This window comes from Plecotus auritus (assembly GCF_963455305.1).
Source record: "Plecotus auritus genome assembly, chromosome: 2".
Classification (NCBI taxonomy): domain Eukaryota; kingdom Metazoa; phylum Chordata; class Mammalia; order Chiroptera; family Vespertilionidae; genus Plecotus; species Plecotus auritus.
The window spans coordinates 66,782,843-66,801,804 of NC_137771.1; the positions used below are offsets into that span (position 1 = coordinate 66,782,843).

The 18,962-nt window shown below is 37.0% G+C and overlaps 1 protein-coding gene across 4 annotated transcripts in view; it reads left to right on the plus strand.

The window, feature by feature from the left end:
• The first annotated feature begins 245 nt into the window (after window positions 1-245).
• Window positions 246-18,962, plus strand: part of SH3GLB1 (SH3 domain containing GRB2 like, endophilin B1) — a 34,685-nt gene continuing 15,968 nt past the window's right edge. For 3 of the 4 annotated variants that reach the window (XM_080657310.1, XM_080657311.1, XM_080657312.1), the window contains exons 1-5: window positions 246-654; window positions 9,766-9,907; window positions 12,861-12,989; window positions 16,299-16,432; window positions 18,084-18,176. In XM_080657310.1, coding sequence (XP_080513436.1) covers window positions 583-654; window positions 9,766-9,907; window positions 12,861-12,989; window positions 16,299-16,432; window positions 18,084-18,176 — 570 coding nt within the window. In that variant the 5' untranslated portion in view covers window positions 246-582. The remainder of the gene's footprint in view (window positions 655-9,765; window positions 9,908-12,860; window positions 12,990-16,298; window positions 16,433-18,083; window positions 18,177-18,962) is intronic. The other variant, XM_080657313.1, reaches the window with a different exon arrangement.

Below are 18,962 nucleotides of genomic sequence, written 5' to 3' on the forward strand. Positions count from 1 at the left end.
TTTTCTCCAAATAAAAAGAGGGGTCGGAACTGTCCGCTCTTGGTTCTCTAGGACTAACCACAACTGTGCAGCGGCGCTGCGACCGCGCGGCGCGCCCCTCCGAGCAACCCGGACCTTCCCTCGGGCGGAGCGAGCCAAGTTCCCGGCGCGCCCCGCGGCAGTGCCGCGACGATCCTGAAGGGGTCGCTGTTCCCGCGATAACCTCCACAAAGGCTCCGCCCCGCGGCACCGCCCGCTTCCTCCGCTGGGGAGCCTAACCCAGAGGCCAGTACGCCAATCCGTTTCCGGCTCGCCCACCGCGGCCAGCGCCAACGTTAGTGGCCGCGCTCCGGAAGGGACAGGCTCTGCGTCCCGGCTGCGGTGCCCGGACACGAGGGCCGCAGGGAGGCGCTCGTCCTCTCCCCTCGCCCCACCCTCTCTCTCCCTCTTGACGGAAACGACAGCTGCGGCCGCGGGGCTGGCGCCGCCTCCCTCCACTCACCACGTCTGCCCCCGCCACTCCCGCCCGGCGCCGCAGCCCGGCCGCGGCGCCTCCGCCTACCCGCTAGGTCAGCCGGCAGCTCCGCCCGGCTGCCGCGCAGGATGAACATTATGGACTTCAACGTAAAGAAGTTCGCGGCCGACGCGGGCACTTTCCTCAGCCGTGCGGTGCAGGTATGCGGTGGGGGAAGGGGTGGCGTATCCCGGAGGACCAAGGGGGAATGCGGGAGCATCCAGCCCGATCGTCGGTGCCCTCGCTCCCGGCCTTGCCGATCACAGGGCCTGCCTGCGGCGGCCGGAGCCCCGGGAGATTGGCGCGGCCTGGCGCCCCTGCGGGCCTGGCCGTCGTCTCCTGTACCCCTCCTGCCCAGCCGCCGCCCCCTGGGGGAAGTGAGGCGGGGTGGAGACGGGGCCCCAGGAGGACACCTTGAGTTCGGCCTCGAGCCGAGGCTGCAACAGCACCGCCCGCCTTGCTGACCCCACGACGCGGATGCTTGTGTGACCTCCCTCCCGGGGCGGGCGGAGGCCTTGCGAGTCCCGCTGGGTAGCCGAGAGACCGACTATTCTTACACCACCCCCACCCTTTCTTTTCCTTCCTCGCACCCTCCCCGCCGAGTCTTAGAAGGAAGTGTCCTTTTCCTGCCCCTCTACCCAAAGACTGCCAACACCGTTCCCTCCAGCGCCTCTCTCTCCCAGAAAGGACGGTCCTGGGCTTGGCAGTCCGCTGGAGAAATGGAGATCGCCAGTTGGCGTCCGGACTTTGCTAAGGCCACGGGAAGGCTGGAGCTTGGGGGTTCCCACACATTTTCAAAATGGGAAGCACCGGCTGTAGGGCCGGGAGCGTGAGGGGAGAGGCTCCTGTTGTGCCTGTAGTCACGGTGGTATGTTCCAGATACGCTTTATGGGGGAAAGGTAACCATCTCCTGGTACTCCGCAATCAAGGAAGTGTCAGTACTAGGGAACTTGGACGATTTTCTGCAGTCGTCACCCACATTATGGCAACTCGGTTAAATCTGTGAACAGATGTAAATTTTACCACAACATGGGTTATAAACAATCTGCTGTTTAAGTTAATGACATAGTCACAGTAACAACAACATGCTCTTTTGTAAAGAGAAAACAAAAATAGTTTTCTAATATGCATACCAAGTGGATACTGAAATGTAAAGCAGTTGTCTTGCTTTGCCACTTTAATCACAGTTTTCTGGCATAGTCGATCTTACATTGCACTGTTCTTGGCAAAAGAATGGTAGTACTAGAGGCAATAGCTGCCTTATATTGTTGGGGGGGGGGGGAACACCCAAAACGATGTCAAACATTTCATTTGACAGATTATTTTCAGTCCTTTCTGTAACTTTGCCAGATAGATGTTATTAACCCCCTTTATATATGAGGAAGCAGCCTCAGAGAGGTGAGTAACTTGCTTAACTTGCATGGCTAGTAAACAGCAAGTGCTGTCTGACCTACTACTTATTGCAAGCTGCTTCTCTCTTCTTGGATAAGCATTGCAAGTTTAGGATATATAGAATGTTACAGCCTAGAAAGGGATTAAACATCATCTAGTACGTGCTGAGCATTTCAATAACACTTAGGCAAGTAACACTTAAGAGATGGGAAATTCCTTCTAGGTCTTGATTTCTAAGTTACAGACTTTGCATGGTGAGTAATAAGCTAGCTGCCTTAACCCTCTTCTCCCCTTCCTCCACTAAAATATAAGGTATATTGAAAAGACATTGAACCTTATAGTTAAAGTAATTTTTAAATTTAAGTTAGCCTAGTACTCATAGTTCAAAGACTAGTTGCAAGAAGAATGTAGTGAGTGAAGGTCTGAAATGAATTTTGATTTATAAAACTTAATGTTAACTGCAAAAAAGGCAGAGACTTTGGTATTGTTCCAGTGCTAATTCCCTATGAAGATGCTGAATGCAAATATGACACCATATAATGCCACTCTTTTAAATACAGTTAGCTATATTTCAGGTACATAATCTACACTGCTTAAATATAGGACATATAAATTGTCAATAGACTATTTTAAAAATCTGTCAAAGCCTTCAGAAGATGTATTATTTTCCAAATGAATTTTAATTACTGATTGTTTCAGATTCTTTAGGAAAGAATTTTTAAATTCTCTCCTACTCTGTTAACTATCAAATAATTTTCAGTATTAAATACTTAACTGCATACTCCATGACTGCCTGTCACTACTATTTTGAACACTGGTGATACAGTAATGAATAAAATCAAGAAAATATCTGCCCTCCTGGAGCTCACAATCTAGCAGAAAAGGACAAACTAGTAAAAAAATACATCAGGTGGTGATGGAGAAATGGGCCAGCGAGGATTGGTTAATGGTAGACGTGATGGTTGTTGCCCTGTTGTGTAGACATGGTGGTTAGGGCAAGCCTTTCTAATAGGGTAAAATTCAAAGAGGCCTCAAGGAGGTGACAGTTTCCAGTTTTTTGAACAAAAACATTTCAGTCATAGGGAACAAGTATAAAGACTGAAGTTGCAGGGGGTACTAGGGAGACCAGTTAGGGAGCTGTGGACATAGGCAGGCAAAAAGTAAAAGGTGATGTGACATAAGAGTGATAGCAGGGGACGTTCACAGTCTATCCAGTATTGCTTGTTAGATTGGCTTTGTGCTGTGAGAAAAAAATGAGTCAAAGGATGACTCCAGTGTTTTGGCTTGAACCATTTACTAAGAAAGGAAATATTTCAGGAGGATCAGGCTTCTTATGTTAAGTCTGTATCTTTTAGAGATATGTTCTGAAATTTGTATAAATTGTATCTTGTCTGAGAATTACTTTAAAATATTTCAGAAGAAAAAATAGCAGTTAAAACAACATTGGCAGAATGTTAATAGTTTGAAGCTGGGTTGTGGGTTCATGTTTCATTATACTATTATGCTTTTGTATATGTTTGACATTTCTATAATACTTTTTTAAAATAAAATATATAAGGGGAAAAATATGGTTCCAAAATGTAACATGAAATTTGGAATGCTGTCTGGTAATTTTCAACAAGACACTGCTTATCAGTATTTAGTCAGTAACTGAGTTCCTACTCTAAATTGAATTGACATCAGTATAGTGCCGAAGTGCCAAGTTTCATGCTAAGAATAGAGTAAGAGTTATGTATGCCAGTTACTCGTTATAAGTAATAAGAAGAATAGGAATGGAATTCAAGTTCACATTTATACCTTAAGGAATAGGCCATTCTCTGGTAAGTCAGCTGCCATACATTTTTTCATTTTACTTAAAAAAATTTAAATTAAGAATTGAAATGGCCCCTATTTTTTTAAAGTAAAATCAAACTATTAAAGCATATAAATGGGTCTCATCATTCCATTCTCACCCTTCCAAAATGTATGTGCCTTAGTACTTTAAAATAGTATGTTAAGGTAAAATGTATAAATGAATAGGAATATTCATTCCTTAATAGTCCATTTGGGTGGTTTTGTTGTTCTTACCTCCCTCAAAACAATAGAATACAAGAGCATCAAGTTATTTATCTTCCATCAGTTGTTACTTTATTAGTGTCTTAAAAACCATTTATTAATTCATGGAATCTGTCTCTTCAGTCCAAACTCCTTTGTTGAGCATTAAATACTCCTTCCAGCTTTATCTTTCCTCTTACTCATATATAAACATTATTCCTATCAAATTATTTTCTAATTTCAAAAATATCTTGTACTTTTCTAATTCTAGACTTTTGTTCTTAAGTAAAACTCATCTTGAATGCTCTCTGCTGCCTCTCTGTAGTCTTTCTTGCTCTCAAGATACAACTTCAAATCCATCTCAGACCACATGTGCTTAGTGTGAAATCCTGTGTCATTTATCAATTCTGTATATGGCAATTTTCTCCTAATGCACTGTTATGTAAGGCCCCTTGGAGGTCTAAAATTCTGTTATTCTGTGGCTTTCATATCTTTAATAAGATTGTATGTCTTAAAGAATTCTCTTTCTTATTCCCTTCTCACAACATCCAACATGGTTTTTAATTTTTCATATTCTCCAAGCAAGGTAGTAACCATAAGTAAAGTTTACTCTTTGAATCATTTAACATGTTAAATAATTTTGTTATTTTCATTAGTATTTTCCTAATATTATATCTGCTGACCTTGAAGTTGATTAATTCTAAAATACTAAACTTCAACTCAACTTGTATTTATTGAATACCTCTTAGGGTGTTTGGCATTGAAGAATTCAAAGATGAATAAAACCTAGTTGCTGCCTTCAAAGGACTTCATAGTCTATTAACTCTAGTTCTAATTTGTCATAGTTAAATATTTTACTCTTTTTAGTAAATATCCATTTTATGAATTACTGTTCTCTTATTTGGTTTAATAAATATTTCAAGTGTGCATATTTTAAATTCAGAATTGATATTGAAGCAAAACTTGGCTCACCATCTTCAAAATAAGAGTGAATACTGTCTAAAAAAATTTCTCAAACTAAATTACGTAGGGAGGGGTTTATATTAATTTCCTTTGAACTGACTACTGAAGTTACATTATGAACTTCATGACTGCCAGGTATTTTCTGACGGGGTGGGGGAGGGAGGAATGTCTATAAAATTTAGTTGCAAGCTTGACCTCAATCTCCCACTTAATTTAGCAAGCATTAATGGTGAAACTAAGCTGGTGATATAAAGATGAGTATGATGCTGCCCTCAACTAGCTCCTGTCAGGTGTTATTTGGATAGAATTCCAACTTGGCCAAATACTTTCTCTCAAGCCCTTCTGAAATTCCATTTCCTTCATAGAATTTAAACTGCAAATAACTTTACCATGTCTCTCAAATTCTAATATATAATACATGTGACATTCAAAGTCCTTTCGTTTACTCATTATGTAAAAACTCTGTGTATTTAGTGCTACCCAAAACTGTGTTCACATCCTTTGGTGCTATTGGCATTAATTTAACAGACTGCTAAATAGAAGATGGTTTCTTAACCTGATGTTAAAATAATTATGTATGAGTTTAGAACAGTGGTTCTCAGTCTTAGCTGCACTTAAAATTAACTGAGGGATCTTTACAAGCTGCACCCTAGTCCAATTAAATTAGAATCTTTGGGTTTGGATTCAGCATCAGTGTTTTTGAAAGCTCCCCCAAGTAATTCCAAAGAGCAGCCAAAATTGAGTACCAGTTGAGAAGAATCTACTTTATAGTTTACTAATACATTAGATTCAGAATTTGTTATACATCCCCCCCCCCCAAGACTTCCTTACTTTTAAAATATTACTTTACCCAGAGAATTGATGGTTAGCCTTTATATGAGATAGATGTCTTTGATCACACAGCCTTTTTACTTATAGTTCTTTTTTCTTTCTAATAAAGCAGGGTAGGGAATCCAGGCTCTTTATGTCATACTGTACGCTACATTCCTGTCCTGTAGTGAAGGAAGGATTACAGGGCCTGGCAAAATATGGCTGACTCAAAGACAATCCTTTACAGTAAATACTTGCTGTCAAAAAAAATAATACTTTAAATTAATACTTTCTATTACCATTGTCCAAACATATTCTGTGGTTCCTTGTCCCTGTGTCTTTATTCACAGCACTCCTATCCTACAGTCTCCCTCTGCTTCCTACATGATAGTCAATAATCAAATTAAAGGTAACCTTAATCCTACATAGAACAAACAAAGAGTGGAGAGAGACATAACCATATTGCTAATGTTACATATTTAAGTTGAAATTATAAATTTAAATTATTACTTAAGTGTGCACTTGTAGAAGGCTTGATCATTCCCATGATTTTATTATGGGGGCGTAAGAATTTTTCCCATTGTTAATCAGAAGGTATGACATATTAAAATAACAAAATAGTACTATATTTAATAGATACATTTTTGTCTAAAACATTTTTAAGAATGCATCTACTGCAGAAAGTGAGTTATATTAAATAAATTAAAGAGGTTTAGATATTAATGAAAATATGTATGGAGAACATAGTATATATTTTCTTCTACTATATGTGAGATGTATAATCAACATATGACATGGTTCTTGCCCTCAAGGCTTTCGTGATCTTAACAGTATTGCCTAAAGGTAAACATAAAATTATAATAATGGTACCTTTTTCATAAGAACAAAAAAACCTATTAATTCTTTTTAAAAAAAGATTCCTTTCCTAATTACCTAAAATTTTGAATTTTACCCTTAAAAATTTTAGTTTTCAACATCTTTCAACCCAAAATTATTAACAACTTTGTAGAATTTTAATGATAATAGTTGTAATTAGAAACTACAATTGATTTTATTGCTCAATAAGATCCTTTACTAGACCCTTTTTATACTTCTGTATTTTTAACAGTGTCAGGGTTTTGATATATGTTAGAAAATGCCATTTACTAATCTGTGCATTTTATATCAAACAGTCCAAAACTCATTATATAGGTAAGTATCATAATTTCAGTGATGAAGAAGTTGAGGATCAGACTGTTTAATATTTTGCCTAAGGTGTCATACTCATACAAATAAATGATTTGTTGCAAATACTCATCTTTGCTCTAGTACACTTTCACACTTAAAAAAAAAAAAAGTATAGTTAGAGATACCTGTAAGGTAGTGTATGAGAAATACAAAGAAAATATTAAATAATTAAGCAAACAAGCCTTTTGACCTGAAGATTGAAATGTTTTGTTTTTCAAATAATTAACTTCCTAATTGTTGATTCTCTGAAATATTGGGGGAAAACTTGTCCTGAAACCTAACCTGTATCAGGTAAACTAAATGACTTTCTTAAATCACTTTTTATAAACATTTTTTAGTAATTTCTAGCCCATTTGTTTAATTCCAGTATGTTTCTAAAAAACATCAACATGGCCCTAGCTGGTTTGGTTCTGTGGATAGAGCATCAGCCTGTGGACAGAAGGGTCCCGAATTTGGTTCTGTCAAGGGCACATACATTTCTTGGTTGCAGGCTCCTCCCCACCTGGTAATGAGTGAGGCAACCAATAGATGCATTTCTCTCACATCGATATTTCTCTCTGTCTTTCCCTCTCTCTTCCACTCTCTCTAAAAATCAATAGAAAAATATCCTCTGGTGCATATTTAAAAAAAATCAATAAAGTTTAACATGATTTTATGTACTGAAAAATAGGCCTGCAGGTTTATAATGTTTGGGTAATATTTTTCATTTAGCTCTCTTATAATAGTTCTTAGCAGAGTGCTTTGCAGAAAGACTGATCTAATAAATACTGGTTCTTAATTATGGATCTGTTGATTGTTGTATTAATCTAGTCTTGGTTTTTAAGTATAAATTAAAGGCTTCTACCAAAAAAAAATAATAATATTTAGAACCACTAATGATCCTCCAGAAATGCAACTGGAAGATAAATCATCAGAGGACTCTATACTCTTCCCTTGGGTCTTTTGTTATCATCCCATTTGTTATCATCCCATCTTAGTTGTTACCAGTTCAGAGAGGCTGTTTTTCTTACCACTCACATCTGGCAATCCTCAAACTTCTGCTCCCTCTTCCAGGCCCAGCTTGCATATCCCTCTGCCTTTTAAACCTGATTCTCCTACCCTCCCTGCAGAATGAATTCTTCAGTTCTCTACACTTGAATTCATTAATTCAAGCAGTTTATCATTTAGTAACTCACTTAAGAAATAATAGGACCATCTATATTGGTCCTCTCTCCACCTTCTTTTTATCTTTGTATCCTTATTATCAAGGTATTTAATTACTTGTTTATTGTCTGGATGATCTACTGGTAGATCATCCTTTGTAGATAATGTTCACCTGGGTGTATTAAAATGTAAAGTTCTAATCTATTTCTCTACAGTAGGTCTGTTGCTTAGAATCTCAGGCGTTCTAAGAGAGTTCTCTCTTAAGATCGAGATTGCATAGTTACCCAACTGACTTTGGGAGACGGGTTTTGATTTTTGCCTAATGCCTCTCCTATCCTCAGTTACAATATACTCAAGTTTACGGGCTTAGGCAATACCTTCGGAACTGCTTTTCTCAGTTCCACCCATTGGGTCAGGGCTTGGCTAAGGCTGGTCTCAATAAGGCCTAAGACTTTACAAAAACTATTAAAGCTGTTATTTCTAACACCTGAACAAGACCTTGGTGGGAGTTGTAAAGTCTAAAAATAACGTTCTAGAGGACCTTTCAGCTAAAAGTGCTAAGTGATAATCAACTGAAAGTATTAGACCAAAAACAAGGATGCTGGAAGAAACATAATAAAACTCAGACAAGTGGAGCAGGAGAAGATATTTTAAGAAATGAGACGGGGGGAGAAAAAGCAACTTGAATATTATATTTTGTTATCCAGAAATGAGTCATGATTAATGAGCACAGAATTAGTGCTAGTGATATGCCTGTGTTATGATGGGAAAAGCCACATATTCTAGAAAAAAATTATGCATGATAAGCAGGCTGAGTCATCACTTCTAGTATTTAATGAAAAATATCCAGAAGTCTTCATAAAATCTAAAAGGAAGGAAATCTTTTTGCTTCTTTGTTATGTGCAATGCTGCCTTTCCTGAAAAACCAACACAAGATAATGTACATTGAGTGTATTTAACTACACTTTATGATCTTTAAAAGATGCCTCCATAGTATGAATAGGATATATTCCAAAAGTTAGTCTATACATCAATTGCTGGAACATATCCTGAAGAAACAACTTAAATGATAGTTTTTCAGAACATCTCATAAAAGCCTATCTAACTAGGTGTGATTAAAGTGCTAATAATATAATGTCACATTAAACATAAACAGCCCTTTTTAAATTCAATAACAATGATCAGGCACTGAACAATGTGATTTACATACATACTCTTAATTAACTTTCAAAGTACTGTAAGATATATATTGACTCTTTTTTATGATAGAGGATACCTAAGGAAAAAATATTCAAAAGCTTGCTCAGGTCACACAGCATTGCAGTCAGGGTATGAATTCATATCCAGCCGACTCAAAGCTCTTACTCCTTACTGTTATGCTACCGTTATAAGTCAGAAATATTTATATACTTTATATACCAGAACAGTGTGTTCGATTTTTTGTAGAATTCACATCATGCATTTTAGCAGAACTGAGGATGCGTGTTAACTATAAGATAGAATCATAATAAGTGCTACAAAAGAGGTATAGAGAAGGGTAAAATTATTGTAGGAGCAAAAACAATAACATTTACATGCAGTGGTTTACAAATAATTGTATGTTTGGGATTGTTCGGATTTGAGTTTTGTTTTTAATTATTAATATAGGTTTCTAAAATGTATTTGCAGTATATTTAATATTGTTTTAAAATAATCACTAACAGTTCACAGAAGAAAAGCTTGGCCAGGCAGAGAAGACAGAATTGGATGCTCACTTAGAGAACCTTCTTAGCAAAGCTGAATGTACCAAAATATGGACAGAAAAAATAATGAAACAAACTGAAGTGTTATTGCAGCCAAATCCAAGTAAGAAACTTTTCACCTTTTGCCTACCTTATTGACTATTCCTATTAAAAAATTCTGTTAGTAGGGTTTTTAATGTTAAAAAAAGTTTTAATTTCTATTGGAAAACAGAATTTTTTGTTTATAGCTTTGAGATTATGGTTATTTTTTGTGTGCCTTGGTTAAGAAGAGGGTGATAAACATACATTCTTTTGTGTATCACCTAACAAACCGACAACATTTTTCAGGCTTTTGTAAAATCCTCTTGAAGATTCAATTTCAGGCAGTGACTTTGAATTTTAAGAGATGTAAACGTCTATGAAAATAAATTAAATTAGTCTTCCTGTTTCATCCAAGGGAGAATTATCCCTAAATAATTAAGGGGAAAGTTAATTCGTTGCCACTTGTTTATGTTAAGTTTTACGTTTTTACATAAATTATTCCATTTGATTTTCTGACAACCCTAAACAGATCACTAAATAAATAACCTTGCAAATAAGATGCACCATAATTGTTTATTAAATTGAAACTTACAAAATAGCATTTTGTCTAATTTAGCATAGCTAATTAGAAGGGGGAACTTGAACTAGAACCAAGCACATTGACAGTCTTTTCACTGGGAACTTACATATCAAAATTGAAGGACAAAGGCAACAATGCATGCTTTCCTTCCTCTTTTCCCCCAGTGTTATTGTGACCATGTTGTGAGTGCCATAAATTTATTTTTAACTACTTAAAATTCCAACTTTGTTGCTATTGCATAAAAACTCAAGCACTGTACAAACTATTAGTAATTCTTTGCAGTTTAATTTAAATTGCAGTGACTTTTTAAACTAAGCCTTTTACACTTTGAGGCCTAGTCTTTGGATACTATACGGTATTTGTTATTCATTTAAGGCTACTTAAATTATATACCATGGCACCTAAAAAAAAAAAAAGTAGAATGTTTTCCTCTTATTCTTTGCTCTATCCAGAGTTCCTTGCACACATAGCCTGTTCTAAAATATGTTTTCCAGAATGGCAAATAAAGTCATGCATGACTGGTAAACAGGAATGGTGTTCTTATAAAGAAGTTACAATGGCTCATAAATATTATTTTATATTAGTGTTTTAATTCAAAAGTACTAACAATTCTTTTTATTTTTTTGTTTGAGCTCTGGTTATAAAGTTATTTAGGTTTTGTGTAGTTAAACCCAGCTCTTTTTCTGTAAGCCCTGTCATTTTTAGTGTATGATTTTTTAGAACCTAGTGTTTTTCAGAAATATATATTGAATTATAGCAGAGTTGCCTAAATGTTTTTTAAGACTTAGTGAAATGAAACATTTATTTAAAATATACCATATGTTTTATTAACTGAATGAAATCAACATGGGATTTATACTTTTAACCAAATAGGTAGGAAATAGCAAAGCTAAGAATTACTGTGGTGGTCAGAAAATGAGATTCTGAAACTTAGGTAACATCATCTAAATGATTCATTTTAAACTGACTCATTTTGGTGTTAACTAATTTAATGGTTTTTAAGTCCCTGTTTAAAAACTCTTCTGATACTGTACCAGTGTCTACCACAAAAGTGTATTTTATGTTTTTATAATTAACACTTTTGCCAACTCCTGAAGTGTTTCTGTATTGGTTTAGCTTATTTTTGAAATTTCAGTGAACTGTGTAAAACTTACACTTGTGGAGGAATTGTGTGAGATGCTTAAAAGGAACATATTTAACTTCTTTTTGGATTATAATTTTAATTTATATTTAATCATTGTTTCTGGAAATTTGGACTTTTTCTCATTTGTCTCTGAAATACCTCACTGTTAGGCAGCAATGTAAATGTGAGTTTCTTGAATATTACACTAAAATGTTTATTCATATTTTTCCCTTTCCCATTTATACTAATGTTCTGTAATTGCTTTTAACTTTTTCTCTTGTACTTTAATCTTATTTGTAATGGTGAAATCTTGAGTGAATACATGCTCAGAGGTATCTATGTATCTACTAGTATATACTTTAAATATAATTAAATAAAATTAAGCCAAGGCATCATCATATTGCTGATTTCTGTCAGCAGACTATTCCAAGCCTGGATTACTCTATTCTTAAACCCCTATGCCTATATTTAGACTCTAGGAGGGAGAGACAGCTTTGAGCAAGCAAAAGCCCAAAAAAGGTGTCAGAAGTATGTGACTCTTTGGTTCTTAAAGGTACCTTATATCCATATTTTCATAGTTGAAAATCCTGCTTTTAAAATTGAAAACATATATTCAGAGTTAAAAGTTAGACATTATATGAATGGGGCAAATGCAATTTCACTAGATATAAAGTGAATAACAGCCCTTTTTTTGGAACTTAAAAATCCCATAAAATACTCATATAATGGTTTTTACTTTACTTTAAAATATTTTTGTTCCAAAATATTTTTCATATTTCTAAAATAGTAAGTTTCTTAGAGCTATATAATACTCAACATATAAATAAAAAATTATCCTATCTAATAAAAGGGTAATATGCAAATGGACCGAACAGCTAAATAACTAGTGGGTGTGACGCGCACTGACCACCAGGGGGCAGACACTCAACGCAGGTGCTGCCCCTGGTGGTCAGTGCTCTCTCACAGGGGGAACACCACAAGCCAGCCTGACCCCTGGAGTCAGCGGCAGTGGCCGGAGCCTCTTCGGCCTCCAGGGCAGCACTAAGTATGTCCAACTGCGGCTTACGCCGGCTCTCCAATGTCCTACTGCAGTTAGGCCCCCCGTGGGCTCCTGGACTGCGAATGGGCGCAGGCTGGGCTGAGGGACCCCACCCCTCACCCCCGGGTACACGAATGTCATGCACGAGGCCTCTAGTATATTAATATAAGTACTTGAAAGCATGCTAATTTCATGTTAATTTTACAGGGTGATAAATGGCAGGTAGTGGAACAAAAGAGTCTTTTAAATAGTTTTGCTATTTTGAAATTGGTAATTTTAAACTTTTCATGTAGATGCCAGGATAGAAGAATTTGTTTATGAGAAACTGGATAGAAAAGCTCCAAGTCGTGTAAACAACCCAGAACTTTTGGGACAATATATGATTGATGCAGGGACTGAGTTTGGCCCTGGAACAGCTTATGGTAAGTGAGAGGCAAAAGATCTATTTATCTTTACTTGTAGATTTTTACTACTTAGAGACATCATTAACATTTACCTAATATTAGTGGAATCACTTTTAACTTCAAAATTTTTATGTTAAAATTTTCAATGAAGTGAGAATTATCGGTAACAAATAAGTATGTTCATTTCAATTTAATTTAATATATTTAAGCATATATTATTCTGAGCTTTCATATTATCTTTTTATGTTTAAAATGTTAAATGGATTCTTCACTTGCACTCTTGCAATATCTCTGTTGTGGTACTTAAGATACATTGTAGTTTTTGTTTACATATGTCTCCTCTTTTTTTTTTCTTAAGCTTTCTTGAGGGCTTATTTATTTCTATAAAAAAGTACCTGACACATTGTAAGTGTTGGAATCACTATTGCTTTCATTACACATAATGTCATTAATACAAAAATGTTAACAATGGTTATCTCTGGATGTTTGGATTACATTTCATTTCCATTTTCTTCATATAGTTTCATTTTTTTTATGATCATGTTTTAGTTTCTTCAACTTAGTTGTTGTGCTGACTCTCTTAATGTATAACTCTGGAGCTCAAAGTTATATATTACTATCCTTCAAATCTAATTTTCTCAGAATATATGGCAATTTTTGGATTTCTATAGCTTTTTTCCTGTTGTTCAAGTCTTTTTAAGACTTCTGCAAGAAATTGGTTCTAAAAATGGATATGAAATGTTAGGTAAAGTAAATGATTTTTTATATATAGTCCTGATTTATGAAATAGCTCATAAATTCTGGAACTAAATGAACTTAACCTTAATTGTTCTCTTCTTTATGTCAGAGGAAATAACCTATCTACTGTGCAATCAATGCCATTTAACCCATTTAGATGTACAACTTTAAAATGTTTATATTGTGTTCTTCAAAATATATTTTTTTCAGAAGTTGGGAGATACTTTAAATTTTTATAGTTTTATTTCTAAAGTTTAGCTATTAATTTTAGAAAACCTATATTAAGCAGATTTTTGTATTACCTGCTTGTGCCAGGCACAGTTAGATGCTGGAGTCATAAAAGCTTAAGGAGACCCAGGCCTTTCCTTCACCAAATTGAAGGCCTTAGTGGAACATGATCATTTGAAGGGCTTAATCTGTTTTTATCTCTAGTAATTTCATTGAATGTACCCTGATTATTGGAATTGAGCTCTGAGAATCTATATTATTAATTGATAATAGCTAACAATTGAGTATTCCAAGCATTGGAATACTGTATTATAAGTATTATTTCAATAAATCCCCACTTTATATCCTACTTATAAATTCTATCTCCATTTTTAAAAAAGGAAACTGAGTCTTAGAGAGGTTACATAATTCATCCATGATCATATACCTAGTAATTCAAATGTAGATCTGTATCCAGAAATTGAGCTCTTAACTGCTGTGTTATATTATTACTTCCTTACCAGTCAGTTCTAATCTCATTCTAACATGAAGGAATTAAGATCCACAGAACTAAAGCTTATTAGAGATAGAACTGGGAGTAGAATCTTGATCTTGTGGTTCCCTTTTCTTTCATTTATTTTCCACAGTACTTTTCTTTCAAAACATGGATTTTTTTCTTTAACTTAAAATACAAATATACAGTATACTTTTAATTATAGATATTTGAGATAAGTACATAAAAATAGAAAAAGAAGTCAAATTTTTACTTGATCTACTTAATAAAATGTTTTAAGCACTATCTACATATATAAAAGCCTAAGCTACCAGTCAACTATTCGACTGTTCAACCAGTAGCTGTGACGTGCACTGACCACCAGGGGGCAGATGCTCCAACTGTAGGTTAGCTTGCTGCTGGGGTCGGGCCGATTGGGACTGGGTGAGATGGGCTGGACATGCCCTGGAGCCCTCCCGCAGTTCCTCCCTGGTCCCAATTGTGCACCGGTGGGGTCCCTCGGCCTGGCCTGTGCCCTCTTGTAATCTGGGACCCCTCTAGGGATGTCTGCAGGCCAGGCCAAGGCACCCCACTGGTGCACGAATCTGTGCACCAGGTCTCTAGTACTTTTATAAACAAATCTACACTATTTGAGCTGTGATGGTACATACTTTTCATTGTATCCATCCTCTTTTGTCCCATTGATAGAATTAGTACAATTAAGTCTGATGAGTTTATCTTTGTCATTTTTATTTAGATATTTATAATTTTACTAGAGGCCCCATGCACGAAATTCGTGCACAGGGGAGGGTGAGGGGAGAGGGTGTCCCTCAGCATGGCCTGCACCCTCTCCAATCTGGGACCCCTCGGGAGATAACCAGCAGTCAGACATCCCTCTCACAATCCAGAACTGCTGGCTCCTAACCGCTCACCTGCCTGCCTGATTGCCCCTAACTGCTTCAGCCTGCCAGCCTGATCGTCCCTAACTGCTCCCCTGCTGGCTTAATTGCCCCTAACCACCTCTGCCTCGGCCCTGCACCCAGGACCCAGGATTCCCTCCTCCAGCTGACCACAGGCACCTGGGATCCGGGCTTCCCTCTCTCTGGTCAGCCATAGGCGCCCAGGCCGGCTGCAGCGCAGGGGATAGTAGGCAGGTGGCTTCGCCTGGGCTGCAGCCACAAGTGCTGGTGCCTGGGACTGTGGGGTGGGCGGCGTCTCCGTCTCCCAGGCCACACCCAGCCCCAGGTACTGGTGTCCAGGACTGCAGGGTGAGTGGCTTCTCCGTCTACCAGGCTGTAGCCAGCCGCAGGTGCTGGTGCCTGGACTGCAGGCAGGCAGCTTCTCCGTCTCCCCTAGAATGCAGTGTGGGCGACTTCTCCAGCTGGCTGCGGCCTGGGATCACAGGGCAGGCGGCTTCTTCTTCTCCTGGGCTGTACCCAGCCTCAGGCACTGGGGCCCGGTTTCTCTGTCTCCCCCAGGACATGGGGCGGGCGGCTTCTCCAGCTGGCTGTGGCCTGGGATCATGAGGCAGGCAGCTTCTTGGTCTCCCTGGCTGCAGCCAGCCTCAGGCGCTGGCGCCCAACCTCTCCGACTCCCACAGGCTTGGAGTGGCTGGGGGCAAGGCTGCCGCCATCTTTTCAGATTAATTTGCATATTCCCGATTGGCTGGTGGGCGTAGTGGAGGTACCGTCAATTTGCATCTTTCTCTTTTATTAGTGTAGATAACTTAAAACTGCCTTAACTATAGTTATTTCTATTTGATTTTTAGTTAAGTAAACAAGTGACAACTATGAAGCAGAGCAAATTGCTGATTTATGTTGACATGATTCTGTTTTCCGACATTATCAGACAATGGTTTAAAAAAAAACTTTTTTTTTTTTTCCTTTCAGGTAATGCTCTTATTAAGTGTGGAGAAACACAAAAACGAATTGGAACTGCAGACAGAGAGCTGATTCAAACATCAGCTTTAAATTTTCTCACTCCTTTAAGAAACTTTATAGAAGGAGATTATAAAACAATTGCTGTGAGTTCAAAAGTGCTTTAATTTTTAGTAAAATATTTAGATATATATTTACAGTTTTTAGTGAATAATTTGCCATCTTAACTGTGTAGATGTCACAGATTAGAAATTTTAAATAACCTAGCTAGGTATGTATTTAACAGAACACAAAGCTAATCAAAATGAAGGACTATTGATGATATGGACTCCATTTTTGTGTCCCTGTTGTGTTATTGAGATACTCTTACATCATTCTTATTTATTACCAGCACTAAAATCTATAGAGAGAGGTTCCTGGAGTGGTTATTAAAATATGGCACAAAATATCGCCATAGTGTATAGCCATATAACTATTCATTTAAAGTGGGAGCCAGAAACCTAATTATTAGAAGCTATATTTCTGGCTATTAGACTTCCTGTCTTTTTGCATCCCTAGAAGTCTGTTATTTTCTTTTCACATAGCTGTGTTTTTTGCTGACATGTAAGAAATAAATATTACCACTTTCCCAAACCTAATCTATTAGTCTATTATTAAGTGATGGAGGATGGAGATTTAGGTGGCTATTTTTTTCTAAGATTATTGCAAGACTGCTGTAATTTAAATATTAGGTCAAACATTACTTGCAGATTTCTTATTATAAAATATTACAGAAAACATTTATAATGAATTTGTCTCTAGGTAAAAGTATTTGGCCTGAGACAAAGGAAAAATCAGCAAGTTGAAATACATTTAAAAGATACTAGATTGTCAGTGGGATGAAATTTGATATATGAAATCTGTCTAAAAATTAATAAAACAAACAATGCCTATTTTATAGAAGCTTGAAGTTCCCATGAGGAATTGTATGTTTATTCATTATCTATTCTGTAAGCTGGAATAGTAGAGTTGTTCTCCATGCTATGGTACATGTGATCACATAGGGTATCAAGCAGCTTTACACTAGGCCTATACTTCCTTCATCATAGGCACTTTCTAGATAAACTGTAATGCTGTGAAAAGTTTTTCATACCAGTCTGGCCGGTGTGACTCAGTAGTTGAGCGTCGACCCATGTACCAAGAGGTTGTGGTTCGATACCTGGTCAAGGCACATGCCCGGTTGCAGGCTTCATCGACCCAGTGTGGAGCGTGCAGGAGGCTGCCGATCAGTGTTTCTCTCTCATCGATGTTTCTCTCTCTCCCTTTCTCTGAAATCAGTAAAAATATTTTTAAAAATTTTTTTTAAGTTTTTCATCCTGGGCACTACTGACATTTTAGGCTGAATAATTCTTTGTTGTGGGAGCTATACTGCATTGTGGGATGTTTAGCAGCATTCTTGGCTTCTACCATTGGATGCTAGTAATATTCCTCCCCCAGTTATGATAACCAAGAAGATATTGCCAAATGTTTCCTGGGGAGCAAAATCCCAAAGTATTAAGGATAATATTTCTCTGTTTTCACTGTCACCTGCCATCTTACCCAGATATCCAGAATGTCTCTATTGCTTTAAAATTGAGAACAGTAAGAAAGGGGAGTTAAATATACTGTATAGCCAGTTTTGTAATTATAGATCTCAGCTTATCAGATGATTCATATATTTTATGAAAAATAATACTTTAAATACTAATGTAAAATATTATTTTAAAAGTATTCTCTTACTGGATTTTAACATCATTAGCCTTCATATTTTTCTTATAGAAAGAAAGGAAGCTACTACAAAATAAGAGACTGGATTTGGATGCTGCAAAAACCAGACTAAAAAAGGCAAAAGCTGCAGAAACTAGAGCTTCAGTAAGTAGTGTTCTTTAATTTAAAAAACATTTTAGGTTAATAATTTTCAGACTTGTAAAATATTTTACTCATGTACAGTGTAAGCTACAATTTGTCAGTAAGACTAGAGTATGACATTAGGGTGTTGTTTTTGTTATCAGAACTTAATACATCCAAATCAGTGCAAAGTAGTTATATCAGCAGGCAATATTCTTATTTCAGTGATACCCTTGTTGCTAAAAAACAAAAATTATGAGAATTATGAGCTCAAGCAGTGTCATGTTGCTTAAATATCCTCAGGCACTGGTGATGGCAAATAGGTTTTTTGGAGCTAGGCTTATTATATTTGAAATAGAAAAACAAATAGTAATTAAGATGAGAATGAATCACACTAGAGAATACTTGTGTGTGGCTTAAAAGGTAGATGTAACTCCCTTTCCACATGTGACTCAAACTGACTAAAGGAGTTGTCACCAAGAATAGTTCCAAAAACTTTCAAACAATGGCAACAGGGACTGACAGGTGACTGCTTTTCAGGAAAGGAAACCTATTTGGTTAAATAAGTTCTTGTATACTTTTCATAAAAACAATCTCAGATAAAACTGAGTGGGTATATATTAAATATAGTAATTCAATTATATATATGTGTGTGTGTGTATATATATATATACATATATACACACACACACACACACACACACACACACACACATATATATACAAAACTTTGTGTAAAGGTTTTATTTATAAGCTTCTTATTTAATCTAACATTTATATTGTTTAAATCTTTATTCCAAAGTTTGAAGA